The 25,573-nt window shown below is 38.5% G+C and overlaps 1 protein-coding gene across 3 annotated transcripts; it reads right to left on the bottom strand.

Moving 5' to 3' along the window:
* Positions 1–279: 279 nt before the first annotated feature.
* iqch (IQ motif containing H) lies at positions 280–25,573 on the bottom strand. 3 transcript variants are annotated; one of them, XM_039809644.1, is made up of 21 exons: positions 25,205–25,573; positions 24,741–24,863; positions 24,542–24,636; positions 24,309–24,384; positions 23,940–24,059; positions 21,665–21,767; positions 21,298–21,384; positions 20,832–21,028; positions 20,135–20,680; positions 15,370–15,436; positions 14,280–14,363; positions 14,003–14,187; positions 12,281–12,553; positions 11,943–12,083; positions 7,165–7,285; positions 6,629–6,915; positions 3,293–3,451; positions 1,840–1,962; positions 1,301–1,362; positions 725–833; positions 280–513 (listed from the first exon to the last, which is right to left on the bottom strand). In XM_039809644.1, exons 1-21 carry the CDS (start codon positions 25,253–25,255, stop codon positions 430–432), a joined length of 3,093 nt encoding a protein of 1,030 aa, XP_039665578.1. In that variant the 5' UTR covers positions 25,256–25,573; the 3' UTR covers positions 280–429. The 3 variants fall into 3 exon arrangements, with proteins under 3 accessions (XP_039665578.1, XP_039665577.1, XP_039665579.1); XM_039809643.1 differs by having other exon boundaries at positions 11,943–12,131; positions 25,205–25,571; XM_039809645.1 differs by lacking the exons at positions 280–513; positions 725–833; positions 1,301–1,362; positions 1,840–1,962 and adding an exon at positions 3,588–3,596 and having other exon boundaries at positions 3,377–3,451; positions 11,943–12,131.

The following is a 25,573-nucleotide window of genomic DNA, read 5'->3' as shown; positions in this document are numbered from 1 at the left end:
CTATGCAGTGTATCCACACTACATATTCACTTTTAGTAGTTTAGGCACAATTAATCTGCCGTTTCCAACACAAAATAAAACCGCTTTATATAATTTGAATTCATGAATCCTTTATAAATTCCTGAATGAAGCCTACTGATTCCCCAGTGGAATTACCTTGTGCATAGTTTACTGTATGTCATTAAAAGCTTTCATTTTCCATTATTATTATTATTATTATTATTAATTATATTCAAACAGATCACACAACTAATCATTATAAAGGTTCATGACAGATTCTGACAATATTTCTTAGGAATTTATTTGGCTATTTGTGTTTGACCAACATTGATTCATCTCCAGGGTTTACGTAGTGACAGTGTAAATAGACATTTAAAGCTGGCAAAGACATGACCTAACTGGCCGAGAGTTTATTGGTGACGCAGCTGTCTAAGCAGCAAGTTTACCCTCCACCGCTCGCATCTTGTTCTGAACAGTCATCTGCAGTACATCTTCTATTTCCTTGATCAGCTCCTCCAAAAACAAAATTTAAAAGAAGTTAAATTACTATCCATAATTATTCCACACGAGAGTCTTTTATTTGAAAATATATCAATGTTATTATATTTAAAACATAATTTTGGTTACATTTTCTTCAGCATAATTCCAGCTGACCAAAGCTTGACACAAGATGCAAGTTTCATAATATAGATGAGGAGAGATCGTTAAGTCATTAACATGGTACCTTAAAATTGGTTTCTCCTTGCATTTTAGAGGGCGATATTTCCTGATGAATGTCTGACAGATTCCGAGCAAAGGTCACCAGAGCTCCCTGGAGATCTTCTGAGACTGTTCTATTAACGACACCCCAAACAAACGAGTTTACTAATGTTCCTCATGTTGTCAGCTAAGAAACAATCACCTTGTTCATCTGATGGTGGTGGTTAAATGAAACTTTCAGTGGGCAACATCTTCAATCTTTAGGGGGATGAGCTCAGCTTGATTTAACTGTTACAGCACTATGTAAGCTAAAGGATTTAAGTGAAAAAATATGTTAAATAACCCTCTGCTTAACTTCTAGAGGTTGTAACAACATTTACAAAGCCAGATGGGGCATCTTTATCCTCTAAAGGAATTGTCCTCAATCTGGAGAAGTCTTTCAGCCACCTAATCCTCTACTGTTTATTTCATGTGCTTGTCTATTTCAACAAAGAGAGGTAAAACAAACCTAAATGTGCTGAGAATTCTTTCTTCTGAAGATGAACCCTGCATTTCATTAATACTGTGTGCATAGGAATTTGATGCAATAAGAAATACTTACATCATTCCAATAGTGCGTCGCTCACTGCTGTCGTAAACAGCAAATATAGTGCCTTGCTTCCTCTGAAAATTAAGAGCCACAAACACAGAGTCAAAAGAACAGCTCCATCATCACATAGTGTAGATTAAAAAAAGCACTTCACCGATGCAGCATTGCACTCCTATAACATTGTCGGACTCTTGATTTAAGATCAAAATCAATGCAGCAGAACAAGAGATATCGTCTTTCTTATTCCACACATTCTTCTTTCTTGTCAAAACATGGCACCTTCATTACCCACAATGCAACTTGGCCAACAACAGTTTGGTCGGAGATTCATGCGTGTTATGCTAGTAGCAACTAATGTAGCCTTGACCTGCTAGCCTCAAGCAGAGATAAGGAGTGGGAAAAAATGTCTGGTAAGCTCACTTCTTTCTAACTCCACAGACTTTAATGTGTAAAATCTGTGGATTTAAATCAATCATATAGGCTACTAAGCTGCAAAATAAACAAGATGTAAGGATGATTTAAAGGCAAACAGGTTAATTTTGAGTTTTTACCTTCATGTTAAATCCTATTCCATGAGCCTTGCACACCATAAAGAAAACATTATGGTATAACATGGAAAGGTTAGAGTGAAACAAGTGGCTCCCAATAACTGCATAACGATTAACCAGGGGAGGCTGTAGAAAAAGCAAGAAAACAAGAAAGAGTAAGTAAGTGTATGACTGTTTGCATTAGTCTTTCTGTTAATCTAAAACGTTACTAAATAATTTTACGTTTTATAATATTTGTAGTTAAAGTATAATAGGTGGTGATGTGTGAAAATGGTAGAGACGGCTGAACCCCATGCACATGTCCTTAGGGTCACTGTTGAGTTTGGGGAGTGTGTGTGATTAGTAAACATGATGAGTGTGGGGCACATGTGGTAAACTGTTGGGCCTTTCTTAATTAACTGCGGGGAGGAACAATTAACGTTTAGAAGACAAGCCAAATACAAGATGAGCTTAATTGTACGATGCCAATCAAAGAAACCACAGTTTTGGGACAGCAAATGTTTGCATTCAATTTGAGACAAAAAGCACTACAAATGTAGCCTGACAAGCCAGACCCACATCAAGATGTTACATTTGTTGCCGATAAGGTGCGTCTAGATTTCTAGGCTACTACAAATGCACAAAAGGACTACTCAACGCACAATACACATCACCATAATAGAGGGGCTCTGAGCATGCAAGTGTCATAAGTAACACTAGAGAGGTTGATTACTTAAAGTGGCAGGGCTCAAGAGGATAAACATGTTCCTGGTTCTCAAGCACCTTTGGGAGACAAAAAAGCAGGCCTAAGCCTCTGTGAGCTCAGGAGATAGATTATAACTCGCTGTGATGGGTGTGTGTTTGCGGTTGTCAAATACAGGACCCTCACACAACAATAAAAGTGTCCAACAGGGATTTAATTGTGTTTGTTATATGCAGGCCCCTAATGATGGCCACTGCTAAAGCCATTAACCACAGCGGTGGCTCAACTGCTGTACTGAAGCACCAGGCCACCGTCTAAATGAATGTTTGATAAAATAATACAAGTCGCAGATTAACAAGCGTAAACTCAGGCATACTGCTAATAAAAGAGCTCTATTGTTTAAGGCCTGGCACCAGGTTGATGAGGTGTTCAAGCATGCAAACACATGCATAATGAAAATGGTATGAATTATTAATGTGTTGCTTATTTAGGCTCATCTATCAAAATGATAATGAATTCAGCACCTAAACACCAATTGAGCTCAGTGCGTAATTACAGTATTTAGTTGTATTTAATAAAAATGAAGAGCAAAACATTTATCTATTTTTGTGATTACTGTAGTGGTATAATGGTATCTTCTAAAATCTCAGCTTGCTTTAGAACTGGTGGTTTCTTTCTTGTTGAGGACACTGTAAAAGTATACAACTTCAAATATAGCATTTTTCAAATGTAACTTTATCAAAACTGTCCTTATAAACAAATATAAAATGGTACTTTGGCTGCAATCTGGTGTTCACAGCATTTCTCTCTGATTGGTGTTGGCACTTCTAAACAGCCTGTGTGACAATTCAGCGTTCCTCCAGTCATCATCAGAAGCAACTGCGTCATGGCCAGCTGGTCACTGTATGTGAGGTCCAGATCAATAGCCCACACCTGCAAACAAGACATGGTGAACTCGGTGTCACAGCAGAGAAAAACTGACCCTACAAACTTAAATTCCAATTTAATCACAAAAATGGAACATCAAAGTATTTCACCCACCAATCCTTATAAAGAGAGGGGTCAATACCTTTTAATCCTTACAATGTTATCCATGTTGAGATGCAGGGGAAAGGGAAAACACGGTTAATAGTGTGTGCTCGACAGATTTAGGTAATTCAGTTGTGGAATGACACATGCATAAAGTAGATACTTCCCTGCGTATTTGTATTCAGTCTGCCTTGGGCTAGTTTGTTTGGCACAGGTCTGATGAGAAGCTAAGTTCAGATATGTATAGTAAATGGCATCATTATAAGTATATTAAGGGGTCAGGTATGGTCGTAGCCTTCTGCTTAAACAGGGCTAATTTTCCCAATAATAACCTAATAGCTATGCCCTCTCTTCAAAAGTGGCAAATAAATCACCACTGAAGGAGTTGGTAATAACTAAGTGGCAGTCGGCTGCCTCCTTTTGCTGTTCCTATTTGTCAAATAAACGCTCCTGCCACTGAATGCAAATCACTGCCTGTCTGAACCCTGCAGTCTCTGTAACCTGAGCCCTTTATCTCCACTAACACATGGATATCTGACCATATACAGTAATTCTCTTATGAGCCACATTTCATTATTTTTATTAAATTCAAATATATTGTGAAACATAGTTATAGTCTAGGGCTCATTTTCATAATCGATTAATCTGACAATTAGTTAGTTAATCATTTTTTCCAGTGAAATTTCAGAAAATAGTGAAAAATGCTGAGAACATTCTCCAAGGTGATGCCTTCAAATGTCTTGTTTTGTCTAAACAACAGTCCAAAACCCAAAGATATGGAGCTTACAATGATATAAGACAAAGAAAATCAGCAAATCTTCACATTGGATACAGTTGGAACCAGAGAAAGTTTGGCATTTTTGTTTCAAAAATAATCTAAATGATAAATCTATTCATAAATAAGCAAATAATAATAAATAAATAATATCAAAATTTTAAGAATGTATTAATTTTATAGGGACTGTCATTTGAAAAAATAATTCATAACACTTCCAATGAACCAAATGAAGAAGTACCCAAAATAATGTATCAAATTATTATAGTGACAATTTTTTTTTCCTTTATGTTAGAATTTTAGGCAACATGAACTACAATGTTGTAGTTGGCAATCTGGAACAGTTTTCCACTGAGTAAAAAAGCCATTGCTTATCATTTGTAATTACATGAGTCAATATTGTAATTTCATCATTTAACTACAATTTAAAATTGCATATATGCTATATGAGAATGACATATAGAATATACGATATATGCACAAAGTGTATGAACAAGCTGCATACATTCATGTTCAGAAGTAAACTGCACCCAGTCACCCTTACAGTCAGACAGAGGTAGAGTAGCTACCACTGGATAGATGCTAGTCTCTATGCATCAGGTTGCTACCTAGGCCTGAGTGAAGGACACACTCCACTGCGCCATTCACTCGACTCACTAAAAATCATACTCCAATGTCTCATTGTCGTTCTTAACAAAGCCGTGGGAAATGTAAGCCTGGATTGTACCTGTTTTCTATTGCCTTGCATTTTCATTAAAAACCCTGATGCTGCAGCTGGGGCCCCACCATTCCACAATGTGAGGAAAGACTGCAAGGGCAAACATATGTGACCCACTTCTTCCCATCAAATAAAGTAGGCAGCTTTTAGCAACAGGTTTGAATCTAAATTGATGTTTAAATCCAGACAGGTTTGCCCATGTGGCTGTCCTCTGTCTGAGCTCTGTGTGTGGGGAGATGGTTAAGAATCTGTCTTTTTGCCTCTATTGAAGCACATGCTGTTTATAGTCTGTTCTTAATTATGCTGTCAGTGAATCCCATTCAATTTCGGGTCAACATTGATACTGAAAATTAATTTTAAGTCTGTCATTATATCAAGTTAAAGAAAAAAGCAGTTTTAGCTCCTATGATAAATTTGAGAAATAGCATATTTTCTGATATGAGTTACACTAATGAAAATCCTGAAATGTAAGAAATACCGTGAGATATATTTGTTTCTTAAAATGAAGTCCATGTAAAGAATATTCTGTATTTTAAAAAGGAACCTATACATATATTTTTTTCTTTTCTTTTTTTTCCTTTAAGTTTTAAGATACAAATTGCATTGTCTGAACACTGCTTTGCTCTCACTGTGTGGTAACATCCAATCCATAAGAGACTACCCTCTAGTGGCAAACATGCCCTTAGCTAGTGTCAACTCTGAATCCATTTTTTTTATAATGAGAATAAATTATGAAACTAAACACAAATAAAGCTTAAAGAGTGAAGACAAAGAAAAAGACAAATAGAATAGATTTACAGAAATGCCCTGAATAAGAGGAAGATGTATATCTGATGGAAATTTAATAAAACAAAAACAAAAACTGAACACATTCAGATTCCCTTTTCATACCCTTTTGTAAAACTGTAAAGTAGCTCTAGTCCTTTCTCCACTGTTTTGCAGGTTTAGTATTTTATAGACCATATTATAAACAAAGCATTTCATTTTACAGCTCTGGATCAATAAACAGTCAATGTAGCCACACGTTAGGAGCAAAGGTTAAACCATCATAAACCAGCCCATTTCCAATATCATAAATCAAGAAGGTATCAACAAAACTTAATCCTGACAAATGAGATCAGGCTTCAATGGTGCCTCGCTATAATAACTAGACAAATTTCAGCAGACCGCTGTAGGTAAGCAGCTAGGGGTTAAACACTGACAGGGCATCCCTGTGAAGCTGCCAAACCACTTTAGAATGACCTATTGTCTAAAAGATAGGTGCCTCTGAATTTCTCGGCACTGTGAGGTTAAAGGGCAAGCCTTAAATGGTGGAATCAGTGTATCGACACGATAACACCTGACAGTTTATTAGATGGCCTTGTGACACATTTGGTCCCTGTGCCCACTGTTTGCCTTGCCTGTTTTTCAAATCCTAAGGGAGCAGTAGGGGAGACACCTATCTGCTCATATGGATTGCTGATCCAGCCTAAAAATTGATCTCTTTCACCATATGGTGAAATAGAGAGCTTTGAGACCCCACGCTGCAACAGCCCAGAATATATTTATCGTGGTAGCATGAGCTAAGGCCGCCTTGTCTGTGTCTCACCTTTTGCTCCATGGTGTTGCGGTTCAGAAATGTAGCCAGGTCCACGGAGACATAACCTACTATAAGGCGCTGTAGACAGGCCTGGCCCACACGCATGCAGATGGATTGCAGGGTCTCTGGGTGTACAGAGGTCTGAGGAACAGTGGAGCCTATAGCTTCCAGTTGACAGGAGCTGTGAAGCTGGTCTCCACAGGACAGCATGGTCACCTCACCCCCGGGCTCCAGCAGCAGATCTACTGTCAGACAGGTAACACTGTCTGAAGGGGGGTAGGCCTCCACCACACCTCCTGGACAAACAGTGAGAGCAGAGGAATGGCTGCAGTACAGACAACAAAAAAGTTACCAATGATACAGCATCTGAAACTCTCCTGGTAGCTGTTTAACAACCAACAAGAGTAACATGAATTTTATTAAACTTGTCAGGTCACATAGGCAACATCTGGGAACTAGGAAGTACATTGTACACTGTTATCATATTCCAAATGGTTGTATTTGCAGGTGAATAAGCATTCAGTGCCTGACAATAGGTATCAGACCTTGCCTGAGGAAGGTCTTCAGGAAGCAGGCCCAGTTGGGATAGCAGGAGGTTTTAGCTGGATGACCGTAACGGGCAAGCCACTCTGGGATTTCATCTAGATATCTAAGCAACACAGACTCCTGCAGAAAGAAAGTTAAGGTGCATAGATTAGGGATATACTGCAAATTAGTTGGTGACAGATCTGAGGAAATTATTTGTTAATTAATAAAAATAAAAAAAAATTCAATAACAAGTCCTGGCTACTTTATTTTGTCCCATTATCAAAGCTTTCTAGGGGTCGACTACATTATTGGAAATGCCCTTGTGTAATCCGGATGACTCCAGTGACTGCTTGTTATCCTCCAGACCTTTGGTGGCTGCTTCAATTTATGTGCGAGTGTCTGATGGATACTGCGGGAGGGCCTATCTGTGAGTGACAGCCTATTATCAGAAGGCCTCAGGAGTCTAATGGCTTTAACTCACAGCCACAGAGACAGCACCTGCCCTCAATAACAACTCTCTCCACTGAGCAGCTGATGAATGCCTAAGCTAACCCCATCTATCTGGGGATCAATCAGGGCTTGACGGGGATCGATAGCACTCTTGTTTCTGTAACTAGGAAATGCCATAATGGTTTCACCACTTAATTATGCTGTTAATTTCTAACTTTTGCTTTAGGTGTCTCTTAAACAGTTTGGCAACTCAAGAACAATGTTTCCTCTGACAATGCTGTAATATAGTCAAAGTAACAACCAAGACTCTACTAAACCTTTAGCTGTCATTTTATACCATATATATTGTATATATGGTATAAAACTACAACTGAATGCTTATGTGGACTGTATGAAGTGTTCAAGTGCTGAGTCTTCTTTCAAATACAGGGTTCTGTACGTAATAATGTCTGACCATTAGACAGGATTTTAATTTGGTTATACGCAATAGAATATGTGAAACCTGTCTGAAAGATGACTAAATTCTGAATGGAAATAATGTCTTTGTTCCTTCATCATTCTATCTAGAGCGTTACTTTGTTTTGAGTATATGCTGTCTGGCTTCACTGGAGACAGGACTGGAGATTATGCTGTTGATATTCCAGTCATGTAACAGCCATCATCATATTCAAGTACTGTAAGAGGCGAGGTCAAATGCTACACAGTGATTCCCCCTATACAAACCATAAAGCACACAATGGTGCGGCAAAAAGTGTAAGGGAACGGTTGTCATTATAAATGGAAGAGCAAGCTCACCCCAGGACTTTGCCTATGCAGTTCACAGAAACAGCAGGACAGGAAGAAAAGAAAGAGAGGTATTTTGCAATAAATTATTTGGACTTAAACTGCGTACAGTACCCTGTGATAGGATTCAGGCTTTGCTTGGTGTCCACATAAAGCCAAGCAATCTGGTCATAAATAAAATAGATGTCGCCCTGCCTCTTTGATTGCCATTTCACAGCCATTACATGGTGAGACAACTGAGAAGCTACAGTTAGTCTCGAGAATACTGTAGAGGGATATGATTTGACTAGTCATACATTTTGTATGAATATTCATTTTCTGTAGCACTGTCCCACCAAAGTTTCAACATTAATCTACTACAGCTCATGACTGATTTCATGTGTAATACTAAATGAAAGTTACTCTCTTGTTTTCACATTCTCCTCATCCCTGGTTGAATTTTGAAGATTTTAAAGATAATTTAAAGATTGCACAAAAGGCACTTATAACCTACAGTGAAATGAAAGAAAACACAAAGCAAACGTGGACCACAAAAAATATTTCATTTTAATTTAAGATCGTATTAAGGTTAATTAGGGTTAATTATGTTAAGGCAGAGCATTATATATTTAAACTCCTCCATGCAAGCACAAACTGCACAATATTTAGACAGAAAACATCTGTACAAAATGTCCCTGTACCTCTTCAGTGGTAGTGATTATCAAATGACCCATTTCGTTGACAAACTTAACCTAAATAAGGTGTTGCTCAAGATCTGTTTGTACACAGCGTGACAAAAAGAAATACTCCATCTGTTGACGCTATTAGGTGTAATTTTTACCCTCTTGTGCCTAATGATCCATATGCAAGCTGTGTGAGCGCTTAAGTGTGTGTGTGTGTGTGTGTGTGTGTGTGTGTGTGTGTGTGTGTGTGTGTGTGTGTGTGGCCCCTTCAGGCATTGCATGGATGCAGATCTACATGTCTTTAACCTCTCTCTGTGTAAATGCTAAAAGAGGCCTGGGGGCTTTCTGCAGGCTAAAACACTGTGCTGGAGGCTATGGGCCTCACTATATTCAGAGAAACCCACCATCTCCTAGACGTCTGTGGAAGCTCCTATAGTGTGGCTGTGAACCCTCCTCCTTCTTGTTGTTGTACCCTTTTAGGCTTTCTTTTACATAGCCAGAAGGAATCTGATTGTTGGTATTATTCTGAAAGACCACATGGTATTCTTGTGAGTCAGGCTTCTTCATGCTGAGCCCTTCAGAACAAGCAATAATTACAAAAATATGCACACAGTCTGTGTAGACTGAGGCCAAGTACACTCTCTAATCCTACTTTTACAGTGATTATAAAGAGTATGAGACATTCCACTGAACTGAATAACATATTTGTACAATATAAACTTCAAACAACGTATTTATTATTTTTTGCAATGATCTTGATGTTATTCTTGGTAATTATGAATTCATATTAAAAACGCTTCATTTGATAATTTGTGTTTCATTAATAATTAATTAAATTGCTACTATTTTCATAAACAACAAACTTCAATCATCTCTTGCTTAAATGCTCACAAATATTCAGTATCTATCCTATTCACAAGCTGCCATTGCCATTGTAATTAGGTCTACTTCTTTTTGGAAAAGTTAATGAGTGTTATATCTCAAAATATACTGGCAAGTTTAAACATCCACCTACAGTTTCTGCTGTGAGGAGAGGATAGCGAGGATATGCACTGATATAAAATATTCATGTTTCTATCTCATCAACAACATTGTTCTGTAATCTTACAGCATATACTGTAGAGCCAAATTGCTATCTTCAATATACACAAGTACAACAACAGACGGATATATTTAAGGGGCTAATACATTTTAGGGGAAAACAAATGTCATAGGAAAAAATCATGCAATAAGGAGCACAGGACGTGGGCTTTGCTTTGATTAAAAGAGCAAGGTGTAGAATAAAGGCCAGTTAAAGTGTTGTGTCCATATGGCCCAGAAGCCCCGAGGCTGTCGGCCTACACTGGGGGCCTCGGCACTCTTCCCTCTCCATGGGACCCCAGCTGGTGAAACAAACCCCATTTACTTTCCTGTGCTGTCCTCAGCCACCATTATGGACCTTGGCTGTGGCTCAGCCACTCTGCCATAATTAACAGCACCAATGCAACAACAATTACAGCGCCGCACTGCACATACACTATGAATCAAAGAACGAGCTAATAGGAACAAAACAGAGTGAGCCATAAGAAGCTTGAGATGATTGCTGTTCTTTCGAATGGAATAAAAAGTAAAATCGTTGTGCTCCAAGCCCACAATCATTAGCCTGTAATTAGTTTACACAAAGCTCTCAGTTAAATGGCAAAATACGGTAATTAACACATGACAGAAAATCAAAGGCTACTTTGTAAGCATATGAGAAATAAGAGCCAGGGGCTCAGAAGCTGTGTACAGATTGGGTCTGTACAAAATGAATGGTTTACCAATGATTAAGTGCATTTTATTTGTTCTGAATAGGTCTGCGATTAAATCTAAATTTATTTTTTGAGGGTAAAGCAAATGTTGATTTTTTACAACATCACACTTTTAACACTACACACTGTATTTGTACTAAATGTTCTCTTTACAAATGGCTCACACCCATCCAATACGTGTTATGGACAAACACAGAAAGCTCAATGTTGTAATGCTAGAGCAGAAAATCAAAGCATCAGCTGCAATTTAGGATTTAAGTGTTTAGTGTCATTTGTACTTTGATAAACTTTCAACTACATTTTGTAATACAAATTAAATCAGATGTGAATCTGTGTGACAATAATCTGCACAATAGTTTTATAAAAATATATATACATGTACAGAGAAAAATGCTCTGTTGACCAGAATGTCTGTACTGTGATTTAATTATCACTGCCAGGTGAGTTAGGGCATTACTACCATTGGACAGGCTTTTGTTCTCCCCAACACACTAGTTGACGTATGTGCCTTGGAGAAAGGATAATGGCTGTGTGTATAAACAGATATTTTATCTATTGATTTAATGTTCTGTCTCTGGAGACGATGCTCAAAATACTGTACTACGGGGACCAGCATTGTGACTCACCCTACTCTGGGCTAAATGATGGCAACTCTCTGACCCCACTGTGACCTATGCTTTTGTTCATTCAATGACAGACGTGAATCTAATCCTTTTTTTGAGCTGTCTCATCTCAACAAGGAGCACAAATCCTTTTAAATATCTAGCTGATACTGTAATGTTATCTGTTAAGTATCTAGTTGTTACCATGTTAACTTTAAATGGCCGATCCCTCATTGGTATGAGTGTAATAATAATAGCAATAAACTTTATTTGTATTACACTTTTCTAAAACCAGTGCTTTGGAGTGAGCCATAAAAACAAGCCATAATAGTAAAAAAAAACATCAATTTAGGGAGAAGTAATAAGGTAAATAAATAAATAAAAACCCAAACCAAAATTCAAGCAAATTCAATAAAACATTGCATAAAAGTAAGTGTATAAAATTTCCCTTAAGAAGTGGTCCTATAGTTTATGACAGGGAGGGAATGACGTAATCCTCACATCATACCTGAATCCATTCTGTGTTCCATAGCTCAGGACCATAACGATGGTATTCCTGAAGGGCCCAGTTATAGCAGCTAAGATAGCATATATCACAGTATGCTGTGCCACGGCCATCATGCTCAGAGTCCATCTTGAATAGCCAGCGCTGCACATCAATGTTTTGAGTCATGATCCTAGCCAGTGTTTCATGAAGCTAAACCATGAGAGACATGTGAAAAACAAACTCATAATATAATTAATTATAAATAAAAGTAAAAAAGTGTTCTGTGTTATCAGGCAGTGGTCAAAATACCTCATGCTGTAATAGAGTCTGTGCATACAATTGTGGTTTTGATCTCTGACCTGGTTTAGTGAGTAGATGTCTCCTTGACCAGGGGGTACATCAACCTCTGCCCCGGCGAAGATCCTCCTCCCTCCAGACTTGGAGCTGTAGAGCTGTGCAATAGCTGGTTCTGGAGCCAGGATTGGCACTCCTAGTTCATCAGCCACTGCCAGGTCATCCTCATGGGCTACTCCACCCACAATATAGGCCTGCTTCCCCTGGATCAGGTTCCTGATGCGCTTCAGGGTGCGTGGACTGTACTTTAGCAGTGTAGACAGGCACATGTTATGGGTCTGGAAGAGAAGATGGGGAAAAAGATTTCTGCTGCAGCTAAGATGTCTAAATGTGTCTTCCAAGGGTTGTTTCTTGACCTGATTTATCACTGTGTACACACAACAGATCTATTATTGTAATAGCCAGCAGGGTTGTAACCTCTCCTGTATTCCAGCAGGTTGAATTGATAAAAGCTGCCTGTGGGAGGCTTCCGCTATCCTTCACATCTTTAATGTGTGTTAGCAATGAGCTCCTTGGGAATATAACTAATTACTTCACATCTGTATTTATTTGATCCACATGGAATTATCCCTTCTGTCACTGGCAGAATGTGCTGCCAGCCATGGGTACCAGTGATTCATCTCAGCAACACGTCTGGCACAGTTTAACAACAAAACAGCAGGAAAATCAATAGAAAGAAATGAAGAAGACCATGTCATGTTGCACATTCAATCTAGTGCAAAGGGATATAAAAAGATGGATAGAATGGCTGGATGCAAAAAGACAATATAACAACACCTTCATTTTATTGTATGGAGGTAATCAAAACAATTCAGATTTTCTTTTAAATGCAGCAGTTAGATGGAATAAACAGTTAATAAAACCAACTAATATAACATTTTATTATTTCACGAGCACCAGCTAGAGACCACTAATGTAAGCACCATTTTGTATTGTTTACAATTTTTGGTATTTTATTCTTATTACAAAAGTAAATTGTTTTCAGAGACATTCAGGTAATTGGTCATGTTGCACAATGTGCTCTGATGTGTGTTTTGCCCTATTCCGACTCACGATATACCAGCCTAATCTGCAAGTGGAACATTTTGAGTTGGTTTCTTTAAGTGAAGTTAGTGTAAGTTAGGCTTCAACGGAGCAGGATGGGAGCAACAATTTTTCTGACCGCTGTCTGTAGACTGTATTTTTGGTTCTGGCAAAGTCAATTTCCTCATCTTTATTTTTGATCCAATCCATGGAATAAATCATTTTTCACTTTCTACGAGCCTGGACCTCTTTGGATAGCCTTGCATGTTGAAGTTGGACATGGTGGTCTACATGAGTCCGAACCCTTTACATCCTGCAAGAAGTGGCGAGGAAGGTTTTTAGCAAGTTGTCACTACAATGAATGTACATGTATTTTAATTAAGTATAACTTCATATAGCTGTAGTGTGGTTACTTCGAAATAACACAGATGTTTAATTTCAAAAGGTTGTAAAAGGGAATGAAAAATATTAAACACACAGAGGGTAACTCTAAAACAACAACTGTATAATAATCTCCTCTAGTACCCTCTAGAGGAGAATTCATAAACTACAGATGCTTGTAGCATCTCTACAGTACAATACAATCGACGCCTCTACAGTAAATTCTAAGATCCTGCTGAGAAATGGAAGGTATTGTCAGGGTTTTTTCTTTAAAGATTACATCTGTGCACAAAATGTTATTGTTATTATGTGATTGACCTTACCGGAAAATAATCTACAGCCTCAGGTGTGAGGATGATGAAGCGTCTGACAGAGGAGGATGAGGCCTGAGGGGTCCCGGTATCATCCTCATCTGTGGCTCCATCACACTTCAGGAGGCTGGTGTAATAGTGCAAAATGTCTTCCCCCAAATGCCGCGGACATACGTAGATCACCTCCACATTTTCATCTTAAAATATACAAAGAGTAAATTACATGTTTACAGTAAAGCAGAGAAAGTTAATGTATGTATATGGGGGTGTGGCTGTGAAAAGCTCCTACCTCTAATATCACACACTCTACTTATTTGGATGTTCTGTAGGATGTCAAATCCCCTGAGGTTCATTCGCTGGCTCTGAGAGTATCCTGTCAGAACAAGTTTCACAAAAGTTTGCACAAGACTTTGAAAGAGAGATTCATATCATCTCTAATTCCCTTCATTAAAATCTGTTGCTCTGTACAACTACCCTTAGATGTGCGCTACTAGACTTGGGGGATAGGTAGTTAAGTCTAGTCACACAGTAGTGCAATCTGATAATTAATTTAGATTAATAACTAGCAGGTGCAGCGTCTGTCATGTGCTGGGCGTCCTGTTGCACCATGTCCAGCCACTACTGAGGTACATCCAGTGGTACCTCCAGGATTTTACTCTATGTCTGTCTGGATTTCTACCTGAGAGGGAATCCTCAACTGAATCAAGGTAATTAAATGATTGGATTCATGCTAATTAACAACAATGGGGTTCAACTTCCTAATTATCCTTGCTCACACAGCACTCTCTGTAGCCACCCCAAGTGCAAATAAAGCATTCCATCTGCTAGTAATTAGGCTTAATAATTTTAGACAATCGCTCAATGATTTACAATGCACATGCCTGATTACAGTCTAAATGTGAGTGCCATGGTGAAATTAGAACAAGAACAGATCATAGCTTGCACTCTATGTCTAGTGCAAAAACACAGCAGCTTCTTCCTCTTTTTTGGTGTGTTAGTTTTTGCACAGCAATAAAATAAGACCTTTGTGCCTCTTGCAAATATTCAACATAATGGCTTTTCATTTGCTTAATCTGCAAATTAAATGGCGATTGAGACTAAATTGTTCAGTTCCCTGGCATGGGGACTGTCATCATCCTGTGAGTGCTTTCCTGCAGAGAGTCATTTGAACGAGACAGAGTGCCTCCACCAGGGCCACAGACTGGGGCAGCGGAGTGGTGAGACAGGGGATGACTGCTGCTGGATCAGATGTGTGTGTGTGTGTGTGTGTGTGTGTGTGTGTGTGTGTGTGTGTGTGTGTGTGTGTGTGTGTGTGTGTGTGTGTGTGTGTGTGTGTGTGTGTGTGTGTGTGTGTGTGCGCAGTAGGCAGAGAAAGCTACCTAATGAAGGGATGTGGATAATGGTCCTCTTGGAGGACTGGATGTGTTTCCAGTTGGCTGCCAGATGCTGGGGATGGAGAAAAGGAGTGATCAGAGAGGGGACTGCTTGGACGCGTACACACACACACACACACACACACACACACACACACACACACACACACACACACACACACACACAAATCATCACTGCATAGCTAAAACACATCAAGCCAATCTCTCTCTGGGCTAACAGAAGCAAACCAAGCATAAAATACCACCTTAATTAAATTAAGCGTTTACTTCAGAAACATCTTCTCACAATTAATTCAATCAGCAAGGTACATGATGCTACTGCCAGGGGAAGATTAGCAGGCTTAATTAACAGGGTATGAATGTTTAAAGAGTGAGAACATACATTTAGTGCATGTATACACACACAGCGATGTTAAAACTAAATGAACTTGTAGGCACTAATTAATATTGTGCCAGTGCTCTAAAAGATGTTCAACCCAGATGACAGCACAGACATGACATCTACACTGAATGGGGAAAAATATACAGAACATTATGCATCTAGGAAAATTGTGCTTTCATACCGTTCTCTTGAAGAGCTAAATAGAAGCAGATTTTTATTTATTGAGTTTAAGATTGCAAGGTTCCGCTATGGCAGAAAGAAGTTAAAAATATTTGTAGTAATGTAGTAAATATGTCTTCACATTGCCCATGGAATCTAAAATGTCTAAAATAAGATTAAATTGCATTCATAAATTAAATGTTTTGGTATATTTTATGTTTTACAGTTTTTTTCGATTGCTAAACGACAGTGGAGTAACGTGCAAAATTGTAACTACAGTCTGCACAGCAGCAGTTCATGTGGACCAAACTCTAGTTCGTTTTTCATTGCTTGAACACAGTTTTCAAAACTCTACACACTTATCACATGACTTCAACCACCACCTGCACAACACTCTGGATTTACAGCACTTTGTTCAAATGCTAACACACTGCTGTCAAAACTGTTAACCACACATTCAAAACGGAATAGATTTCAGTCTGGTGTATTTCAAACACTGCTGATTGCAATTTTAGCTGAAAGCCTAAGCAGGTGTCTTCTTTTAGACTAGTTAATGAACATATACGGTATTTATACAAAGGAAGCTCAGACAGCCTTTTTTTTGTATACAAACACCAAATATGAATGAAACAATTCTACACTGTACCGTTTGAGAGAAACAGGTAAAAGAGCAAAGATACCAATATGTCCAGGTAAGATATCTGAGGTTATATACACAGCTATAAAAAAAGAAGTGAAAAACACTATATCTTTACAATAGTAAAACTACGTTCTTACTGTTTTTCAGAAAGTAATGGAGGTGAAAGCAATGGAAACACCATATTCATTTGTATTTAGAGATGACGCAGACATCCAATGTGATGAAGAAAACCTGCCACATGATGCTGGAGAGAGGCAGGATTAGTCACACTATTCTTTGTTACTGTTATGTACCTTTAGTTTTTTTTTTCCAGTAATTCCATAAATTACTAGAGACAAAATACTATATTGAAGCGAATTGCTGATTTTCATTCGTTCTTAAAATCTACGTAAAATTCTACGTAAAATTGGTATATTATAAAATCGATATCTTTTCTTTAAAGAAACTATTGAGTAGTGTGAAGTCACTTAAACTGTAAAGATGAAAAGTTTGTAATTTGTGTATTGGTGTTTGATGCTAGTGTTTTTACTCTCAGTGTGTTCTTAGTGACAGTGCGTGTTATCTACATGAGTATTGTTCATAGTGTTTGGCTGCACTGAGCCTGTTTTGAGACGTGTGTGAAGAGTTGTGTTGCTTGGAATGAGTTTTGCAGGTGATGTGAACTGTTTAGTTCAGGTCACTGTTGGTAGTGCAGACTGTAGTTAGAGTTTTGCACATGTGACTTCAGCTGTGCCATCTATCATTTAGCAATTCAAAAAAACTGTAAAAAAATTTTTTTTAACCAATAGTTTTGGTTAAAAACTATTGGTGTCCCACTCAACTACAAATTACATTTTGGCACTGCATTCACAATAATTTCAGCTGCAAAACAATAATTTTCTTAGTTTTTAAGAAAAATAGTTTTTAAAACCTAATATCACCACAACAAATTTTTTTATTTAAATATTTAAACCATCTATAATATTTAGCACACCATTATATATTTAGCTACTGTTACATGTACTGTATGTAATTGGCCAGTGGAATGGATTGGGTACCTTTTTTGCCCTTGATCTCTAGCTCTCACTGTTTGTTTTTTTGTGCTATTAATGTGGCTGTGCAGTTTTACTTTATTCCTCTGTCTCACTCTCTTTCTGCTGTTTTCTACCGTTTATCTGTCTTAATTTTTCTTTGTGCTGTTCCCCTCTGTTTATCTAAGTCCTCTGATGTTTCATGTTTATCTTGCTTCGTCTTTTTATTGTTCTACTCTGTAATTTTTTTTTTTCTCTTTTTTTTTTTTTTTTTTTTTTTTTTTTTTTTTTTTGAGTTTCCTTTTTTTTTTTTTTTTTTTTTTCACTTTTAAATGGTGTTGAATTTTCTCAAACACAGGTTTTGATTGGCCCTCTCTAAAACACTGACATTTTTGACTGAATGGGATATAGAACTTTATAGTAACAAGCTGAAATGCAGAAACTTGCTTTTCCTTTTAGCCTAAACAATATTTTTCAACAATTAAAGGGGTGATAGAATGCAAAACCGATTTTAACTTGTCATAGATGAAAAATGACAGTTTGGTGGGTAAATAGGACATACATAGAACCTCAAAATCCCATTGACACCTCTTTCCTCTGCAAATCTCACAATTTGAAACTGCCTCTGAAAACGGGCGAATCTCAACGAGCCGCCTAGTTGACGTCAACTCGGCGGCTCCTCCTCATTTGGCTCTAGTCTCTCTCTTTGTCACGCCCCAACATTTGCATAGGCTACACAACTGACCTGAGATCAGGTAGTCTTCTGAATCTAGGTTGCGCAGATCTCTGCTATTCCATTACAAAATTCACTTCTGAAACTTTTTTATGCGAGAAATCAACTATGTAAAGCTCAAATATGGGCCATTTTACGAAGATTTATGGCTAATTGCAATGTGTGTCGGAGTTCAGCGGCCGGTGCTGCCTGGGTTGCTACATCGGACTACCAAACGCTGCTGCCCTGACAGAGCTCCAGGGCCTGCAGCTCGATGTTCTCCCTCCCCTCTTCCTGCTAAATGGCCGGTGCGTGACTGAGAGCGCGGTCAGCGAGCTTGCTACGCCTGCAATCTCTTACTGCAGGTTCCAGTTAATCTTATAATGGACATGTGTGTTGAGTTATTTAAACAAACGATCGGGGAAATAAAACGCCTCTTGTCCGCGAGTCTCATTGATAGAGCCCGCGGTGAGCTGGAGTCCATCAATGAGAGCTAGCCTCCTCCTAACGAGACCTTAAATTGAAATCGGACAAGTGTTAGCTAAGCTTTGTAAGACCTTTTGGTAGCTGTGATATACATGCCGTGACGAAATTCAAAGTGTAAATATACTATAGTTATGCCAAAAGTGTAGCTAGCTAGCCGCTATCTTTACCCATTGGATTGAAGGGACACTAGCAGCTAACGAAACCCCTCATATTCACAAAAATTCATTAAATCGAAATCAGACACAACAGTTAGCTTTATAAGACATTAGGGAACCTGTAATATAAGTGCCGTGACGAAATTCAAACTGTAAATATACTATAGTTATGCCGAAAGTGTAGCTAGATAGCCGCGATCTTTTCCCATTGTATTGAATGGAACACATAGCTAGCTAGCTGCTCCTCCTAACAAGACCCCTCACGTTCACAAAAACGCCCTAAATTGAAATCGGACACAACTGTTACCTTTGTAAGACCTTGGGGTAGCTGTGATATAAGTGCTGTGACGAAATTCAAACTGTAAATATATTATAGTTATGCCGGCAGCCGGCCAGCTCCGCGGAGCCCCGGTAGCGGTAGTAGTCACTACCCCCGGTAGTGACTTTGCCCTGGGTATCGTGCCCAGCAGGCTGCCGCTTTCTCATCAGACTGTGTGGAGCTCCTAAAGTCTGACACGTCTTACCAAATTTGCAATTAGCCATCAATTTTTTGTAAAACGGCCCATATTTGAGCTTTATATAGTTGATTTCTCGCATAAAAAAGTCTCAGAAGTGAATTTGGTAATGAAACATTGCAGAAGTACTGAAATATGTGACCTACTGTCTCGTCTCCAATGTGTGTGTATGGGGATTCGCTCAACCAATCAGCGATTGTCCGCAATCATCTAAATATTCATGAGCATACCATATTTGGAAGAAAAGCTCTTGTTAGAAATAGGGCCAAAACACAGGGATGCATAAGGGCCAATAAAATATCAACCAGGCCATTTTCAGCCCAACCAATGTTACATACCCCATTAGGAGACCTTAAGGAACAGTGTGAAATACCCTATATAATCATTCTATCACCCCTTTAACCTGTTTTTGTTTTTTTTCAAACGGTGTCAAACTGTTTTATTTACATTTTAAAACACACAAGCACAAAGTAACATTCAAATATTATGCAGATAATTTAGTTTTGATAACAAACGATTACATCTCAGATGGAAACCTATACATACACATTTAGGATTTGTCTTATTTGATTTAATTTAGAAGTCATAATATTGGGGAGAAACAAATGCAAGCTTTAAAAAGGCGAGAGAGCAACATTAAGTAAGAGAGAGAAAAAGAGAGAAAGCACACATTGGATATAAGAAACATCACCTGGGCTCTGCTGCGGTAATTCTCCAGTTGTCTGAAACGCCGGGCCTGTAGGGCCTTCCTGACACGAAGCATCTGAGTGTGCATCAACCATGAGATAGCGATGGTGCCTGCCGCCCACTTGCGCTGGCAGTGGCGCAGGTAGGCAGTCTGGGCTAAGTAGCGCCTCCAGCAGGACTGGATGTGGATGGCAGCTGCGTCAATGCCCCCCTCTCCCTTGTAGCGCTGACCTGGGCGTGAGACCAGACCCAATACCTCCTCCCAGTTTTCAAGCACTGAGAGGAGGCCGATCACTGGAGGAGCCTTTCTCCAACCACTATCCCAACCATGGCCAAACTCCACTAGCCGTTCCCCGCTCACTTTGGCTAGAGGCACAGCAAAGTCCCTGAGCAGCTTTTCCAGGGCCTCCAGAGCATCTACAACACTGCTCCAGCACAAGCTAAAGCTCTGCTTGAAATGACAGAAATCTGTCGCCATTGGGTTGATCCGTCCCTTTATGATGGTAAAGGGGTATTTGCTGATGTTTACTGGAACTTGCACAGGTACATTCTACAGAAAATAGGGAAACAAGTGAGAGGCAACCAACCTAGACTTTAATAATACAGGTAGCTTAGCAATAAAGAATTGAATATTGTCTCTGATCACCTTCTCTTTCTTGATTTAATTTAACATCTATTTAAAACTATTACAGTATTCTTACCTCAGGGCTTTTAGGGATAAGATCGTTGATGCCTTGCATCATACCCCTGTGGTCCACGCTCTTGGAGGTTGTAGAGGGAGGCGGTGTCTTGGTGGTCCAGAGGGGTGTGCATTCTCTGGCTATTTTTTCACAGGTGGATCCAGGTTCTGTTTCCCATTTCAGCTGCTTGTAACGCCGGGACTTCGAGCCTATCAGACCTAAAGCCCCAAACACACAGGCTCAAATGTACTCTATCAGTGATCAATCAGTGGCAAACAGTGTTTAATGTCAAATCAAGTGGCAGCTGTACCTACTACAATGGAGTCACTAAATGGTTTAAACTAAAAGACAAACAAAAAAATGACAGAATTGGCAAGAGAGCAAAACTGAAGACAAAATCCATAATTGCATAGAAGCCCTCACAAAATATTGGATTGCCACAGTGGCAGGAGTTTTCTTAGTGTAAATATTTCCAAGGGCAACGGACCTGTCTTAGAAGAATATGAATCCTCTCTGGGGTGAAGAGATGCAGCCTTGTGCTGGATCGACATATGAAGCAAACTTCTATCGGCCACTGAGGAAATTAGAAAAAAAAAAAAATGAAACCTTTCAAAACATTGCACTTGATAAAAAAAATTTTAAAAACAATAATATTGAAAACAGAGTGCTAAGTTAATATAAAAAAATCGAAATAATTGAATATAAAAATCTAAATTATAGTTAGCAGTTAGTCATTAAATATAAGGTAGTGGCCTGATCAAACTGCCACAAATATCAAACACCAACTGACACACACAATCAATAAGCATTTGTCTAGAGTATAAGAGAGGTCAGGTGTTGAAAAATCTGTTTACTTGTCCGCATGTCTTCTTCAGGCATTGCCAGGCTATGACGGCCTTTTGGTTCAATGGTCGGAAGACTCACCACAGGGCCAGAGATTATTCTGTGATGTTTTGCCTGAACAGAATTTTTATATAAGATCACAGGTTGTACATCTGAAATAAATAAAATCAAAGCAATGCTACCAGATAAAAACCCTAAAGAGTGCTAAAGCAGCCCGGCCCTAGCTTTATAAAACTAAATGCAACAAATACAAGTTGAGAGCTTGAGCATGTTTAAATTGAATGTTTTTTTTTCTTTTCTAGAGATATTGTTGTATAGTTATAGACAGATATAGTTGTAAGTATAGGAGGTAACCAACCATTAATGAGCCTTGTGATGTAAGAAAAAAAGAACGTTCTAGCAGAGGGAGTATCAAGAAGAGCCCTGGATAGCCTACATGATTACAAACAATAGATTTTCTGTATTTATTAAGAATTTAGGAGTGCCATAAAACTGGCACGTTCAAAGTTGTAAACTGCCGTGTAACCCATCTAACTCTAGTCTACTTCCATTAATTACAAAGTAGCCAAGATTAAAGGTTTATCTTAAAACACTATAACTCACAGCAATTCTGTTCTGCTAAACTTAAACATTTTTAATACACACTTCTGTATCATAATTACATTAAAAGTACATTTAATGGCCTACTTCAATATGCAGATTCAAATGTGTCATTACTTATAAAACACAAAGTTTGTGCTGTGGATCCTCCCGACTTGTCACCTAATGTCCTCTCCTTCGTTCTCCTCAGACCACTGAGCTCTCTGACAGACCACAGGTAGTAGCCAGGTGCTGGGAGAATCTCCCCTCAAAGGCACACATCTGTTTCAGATGGGGTTGGGAAAAGGTGGCACCTTTTTGTAAAATTGCTAAAATGCAAAAGCTAATTTCCTGGCTTGGGTATGGAGTGGAGAAGAGCTGGCCTGAGTTGCATGAGGAGGCAGCAGGCAGAGAGCCAGTGGTTAGCAGTTGGGGAAGCTACGGCTGTCTTATTGGCATGCTGGACCAGGTACTCACTTCTGTCCTGAGACAGCTGTAAACCAGTAGCCCATAGCACAGCAATCAGGCGCCTGTTTCTTTAGAAGACTGCTGATGTGCTGCAATCTGCTGCTTTCTGCTTTCTGCAGCCAGCACTTCCATCTCTCCTATATCAGAGTGACAGTCTTGGCCGCTATTTCTCATGTCAGGTATAGATTACAAAAAAAATATTGGAAAAAAAACTGTGTAAAATATATCTAAAACTAATTCCGACCTTTGCAAAGATTAATTTGTTTGCTGTGACAAGTGCTGGCTGTCATCACTGTGCCAAGTGACCTTTATGTCCCTGTCTCTCTGACCATGACACATTAATGCAGACCTGTACCATCACTCTTTACTCCAGCATAAAGTGTCCCTTTTGAGGATTAAAGGAGTAAGCATCAGGGAAAGGAACACTAATATCCAATTCTTCTAAGTTGTAGCTGAAACTCTTGTAATGCTTTCTAATAAAAATTTTCCCGAGGCATTCGCATGTATGTTGCAATTAATATCAACATACAGTACCAGTCAAGACGTAAGACACAGGAATCAATTCTTCACTGTGCAAAGCAAATAACTGTAGGACATAGGATCATTCTGATAATAGTGTATTATTATTATAGTTGATTATAGTCTTTTCCAGCAGTAAGACTGAAGTGTGATGAGACAATCTGCTCCATAACTAAGAAAGCCAAAATAACAGATGTAGCCTGATTTCTGCAACTAATAAAAAGTTAAAAAAAATCTCCTTGGTGTTCAGTTTTACAAAGCCACAGATGAATTAACTGTCACCCACTCCATGATTGTCATGTATGCTAGTCAATCTGACAACAAATTGCAAAACGAAATTATGGGACAAAAAAAAAAATATCACCTTGATTACACAAAGAGCCTGAAAGGCTCCAGGGCAGACCTGAGTTAAGTAGCATTTTTAAGTTCATAGTGTTTACTTTAAACCCACCTGGAGCACACAGTGCATCACAATGAGATACTGACATGGAAGTCACACAAGCATACTTTTAACATTATTTCTAGCATCAATAAATTTGACAATACTTGACAATACTTAAATTATCATGATACTGATAACCCAAAAACCATACTGTATTTTGAAAGTATCTAATCAAACCTCTGTAAAGTGGCGTTTCTATGCATGGCATAACATTTTTGGAATACTCTCAATCTACAGCTGAAGTAATATTAATCTACATTTAAAGTCATATTACTTACTGCATTTGTGCTCCTCTTGTGGAAATCAGGGAGGGGTATCCCAAATTGCTGGTGCATAATGGCTCTGTTGTTTGGGTGAGCAGGATTACATAGCAAATGCGTGGTTAACGCAGACTTGTGCTGAAGGAGACAGATAGAGGAAATGTTTTAAAACTTGAATTAGCAATATCAAAGATTTAAATGTATGTATATTTCTGCTAAGCAAAAAGGAATTAATGTGTTTTATTTTTGTCTCATGTCTACTTTTGTTTATCTTGTCTGTCTGCTGAATTTCTAACTTATCTATAGCTTGTACTCTATATTACTAAGCAATAGTATTACTTAGTAGTATTACTAAATTTTCATTTCTGAACATGAATAAAAATCTACCTTTTTCCCAGTTGAAGTCCCTTGAAGGTCTTCCCTTGGTGGACGCACATCTGGGATAGTCTCCAGAGCAGGTTTCCTGTGTAACGTCTCTATTTCAGACTCACAATACCAATCACCAGCATTTATGCAATTCTAAACATATTTCTTAAGAGTTCTAACAAATGGGTGAAGGAAAGTGTCCCCACTGTAGGTAATTATTTAGTAATAACTTATATAAGCTTCTCCTTACTTACCACTTGGGAATCTGTTTCTTTTGTTGTAAGTCTTCAATTCTTGGAAGAACCAGCAGCTGCTTAGTCACTGTTTTTAGATAATCCTCTGCATGCTTCTATTTATAATAAAATAATATAGAAGATGCAATTCAGCTACCTTTGTCTGATGTATATTCAATAGTATTGTTATCAGTGCTTATTCTGAATGTAGCATCCTCACCCTGATGCTACTCTCTGTCTTGCCAATGGCAGCGTCCAAGGCTTGAATGTCCAGTGATTTCCCCCTCTCATTGATAGTGATGTTCTCAAGGCTACATTTGAGTTGTCTCAAATCCTTTTGAACCTGTAATATACAGTTCTGTGATGTACATACTGTGCATAACTGGCCTAAAAAACAGTCAACAACAACCAACAACCGAATTTAACGTGTAACGTTAGCTTGTTCTTGCAAAGAAATTGTTTACCAGTTTATGAAAACATTTAGTTATTGTCTGCACTCTGGTCATAATTTAGCTAATTTGTTAATTTGAGATTACCACAAAAACTAAAGACAGATGGATTAACTAACGTTAACCTAAGTATTGTTCAATACATTGACTAACGTTAACGTTAAGATTGGTTAGTTAGCTAGCTAGCTAACTGGCTAGCTAGTTAACGTTAAGGTAGCTAGACAACATAACTTACCTGAAATAGAACTGCTCCCAATTTATCTTCGTGTTTAAGTGTGTCAGACATGTTTTGTATTGTGTCACGATATCTTACTGAAGACCTGTAGCTAACATTAACGTTTAGCTACTACTTTAACCCTCTTGCTTTAACCAAACCAATTAGCTACATAGCTAGCTACTTAACAATCAAAAGCCTTCAAACAGTACTCGTAACCAAGACAACGAGAAGCCAACATATTAGGCTTATTTTTCCCCGGGTACGGACTGTCTGACAGATAAACCACCGGCCAACTTTTTCGTTACACAAACCTTACAGTCTATGGTTGCATCCCAACAAGCAGATGAAAAAAATCTGAACATGTCTTACTTGAATCTTAGTTTAACC

Source organism: Perca fluviatilis, chromosome 8 (assembly GCF_010015445.1).
Source record: "Perca fluviatilis chromosome 8, GENO_Pfluv_1.0, whole genome shotgun sequence".
Taxonomy (NCBI): Eukaryota; Metazoa; Chordata; class Actinopteri; order Perciformes; family Percidae; genus Perca; species Perca fluviatilis.
This window is presented reverse-complemented; position numbering and strand designations above follow the sequence as displayed.

Excerpts from the sequence above, each read along its gene's own strand:
- iqch (XM_039809643.1), bottom strand. The coding sequence starts at position 25,255 with ATGTCTGACACACTTAAACACGAAGATAAATTGGGAGCAGTTCTATTT. Across the intron at positions 15,437-20,134 it reads ATTACCGCAGCAGAGCCCAG|CATCTGGCAGCCAACTGGAA; the intron begins GTGATGTTTCTT and ends CTCCATCCCCAG. Across the intron at positions 514-724 it reads AAGGAGAAACCAATTTTAAG|GAGCTGATCAAGGAAATAGA; the intron begins GTACCATGTTAA and ends TTGTTTTTGGAG.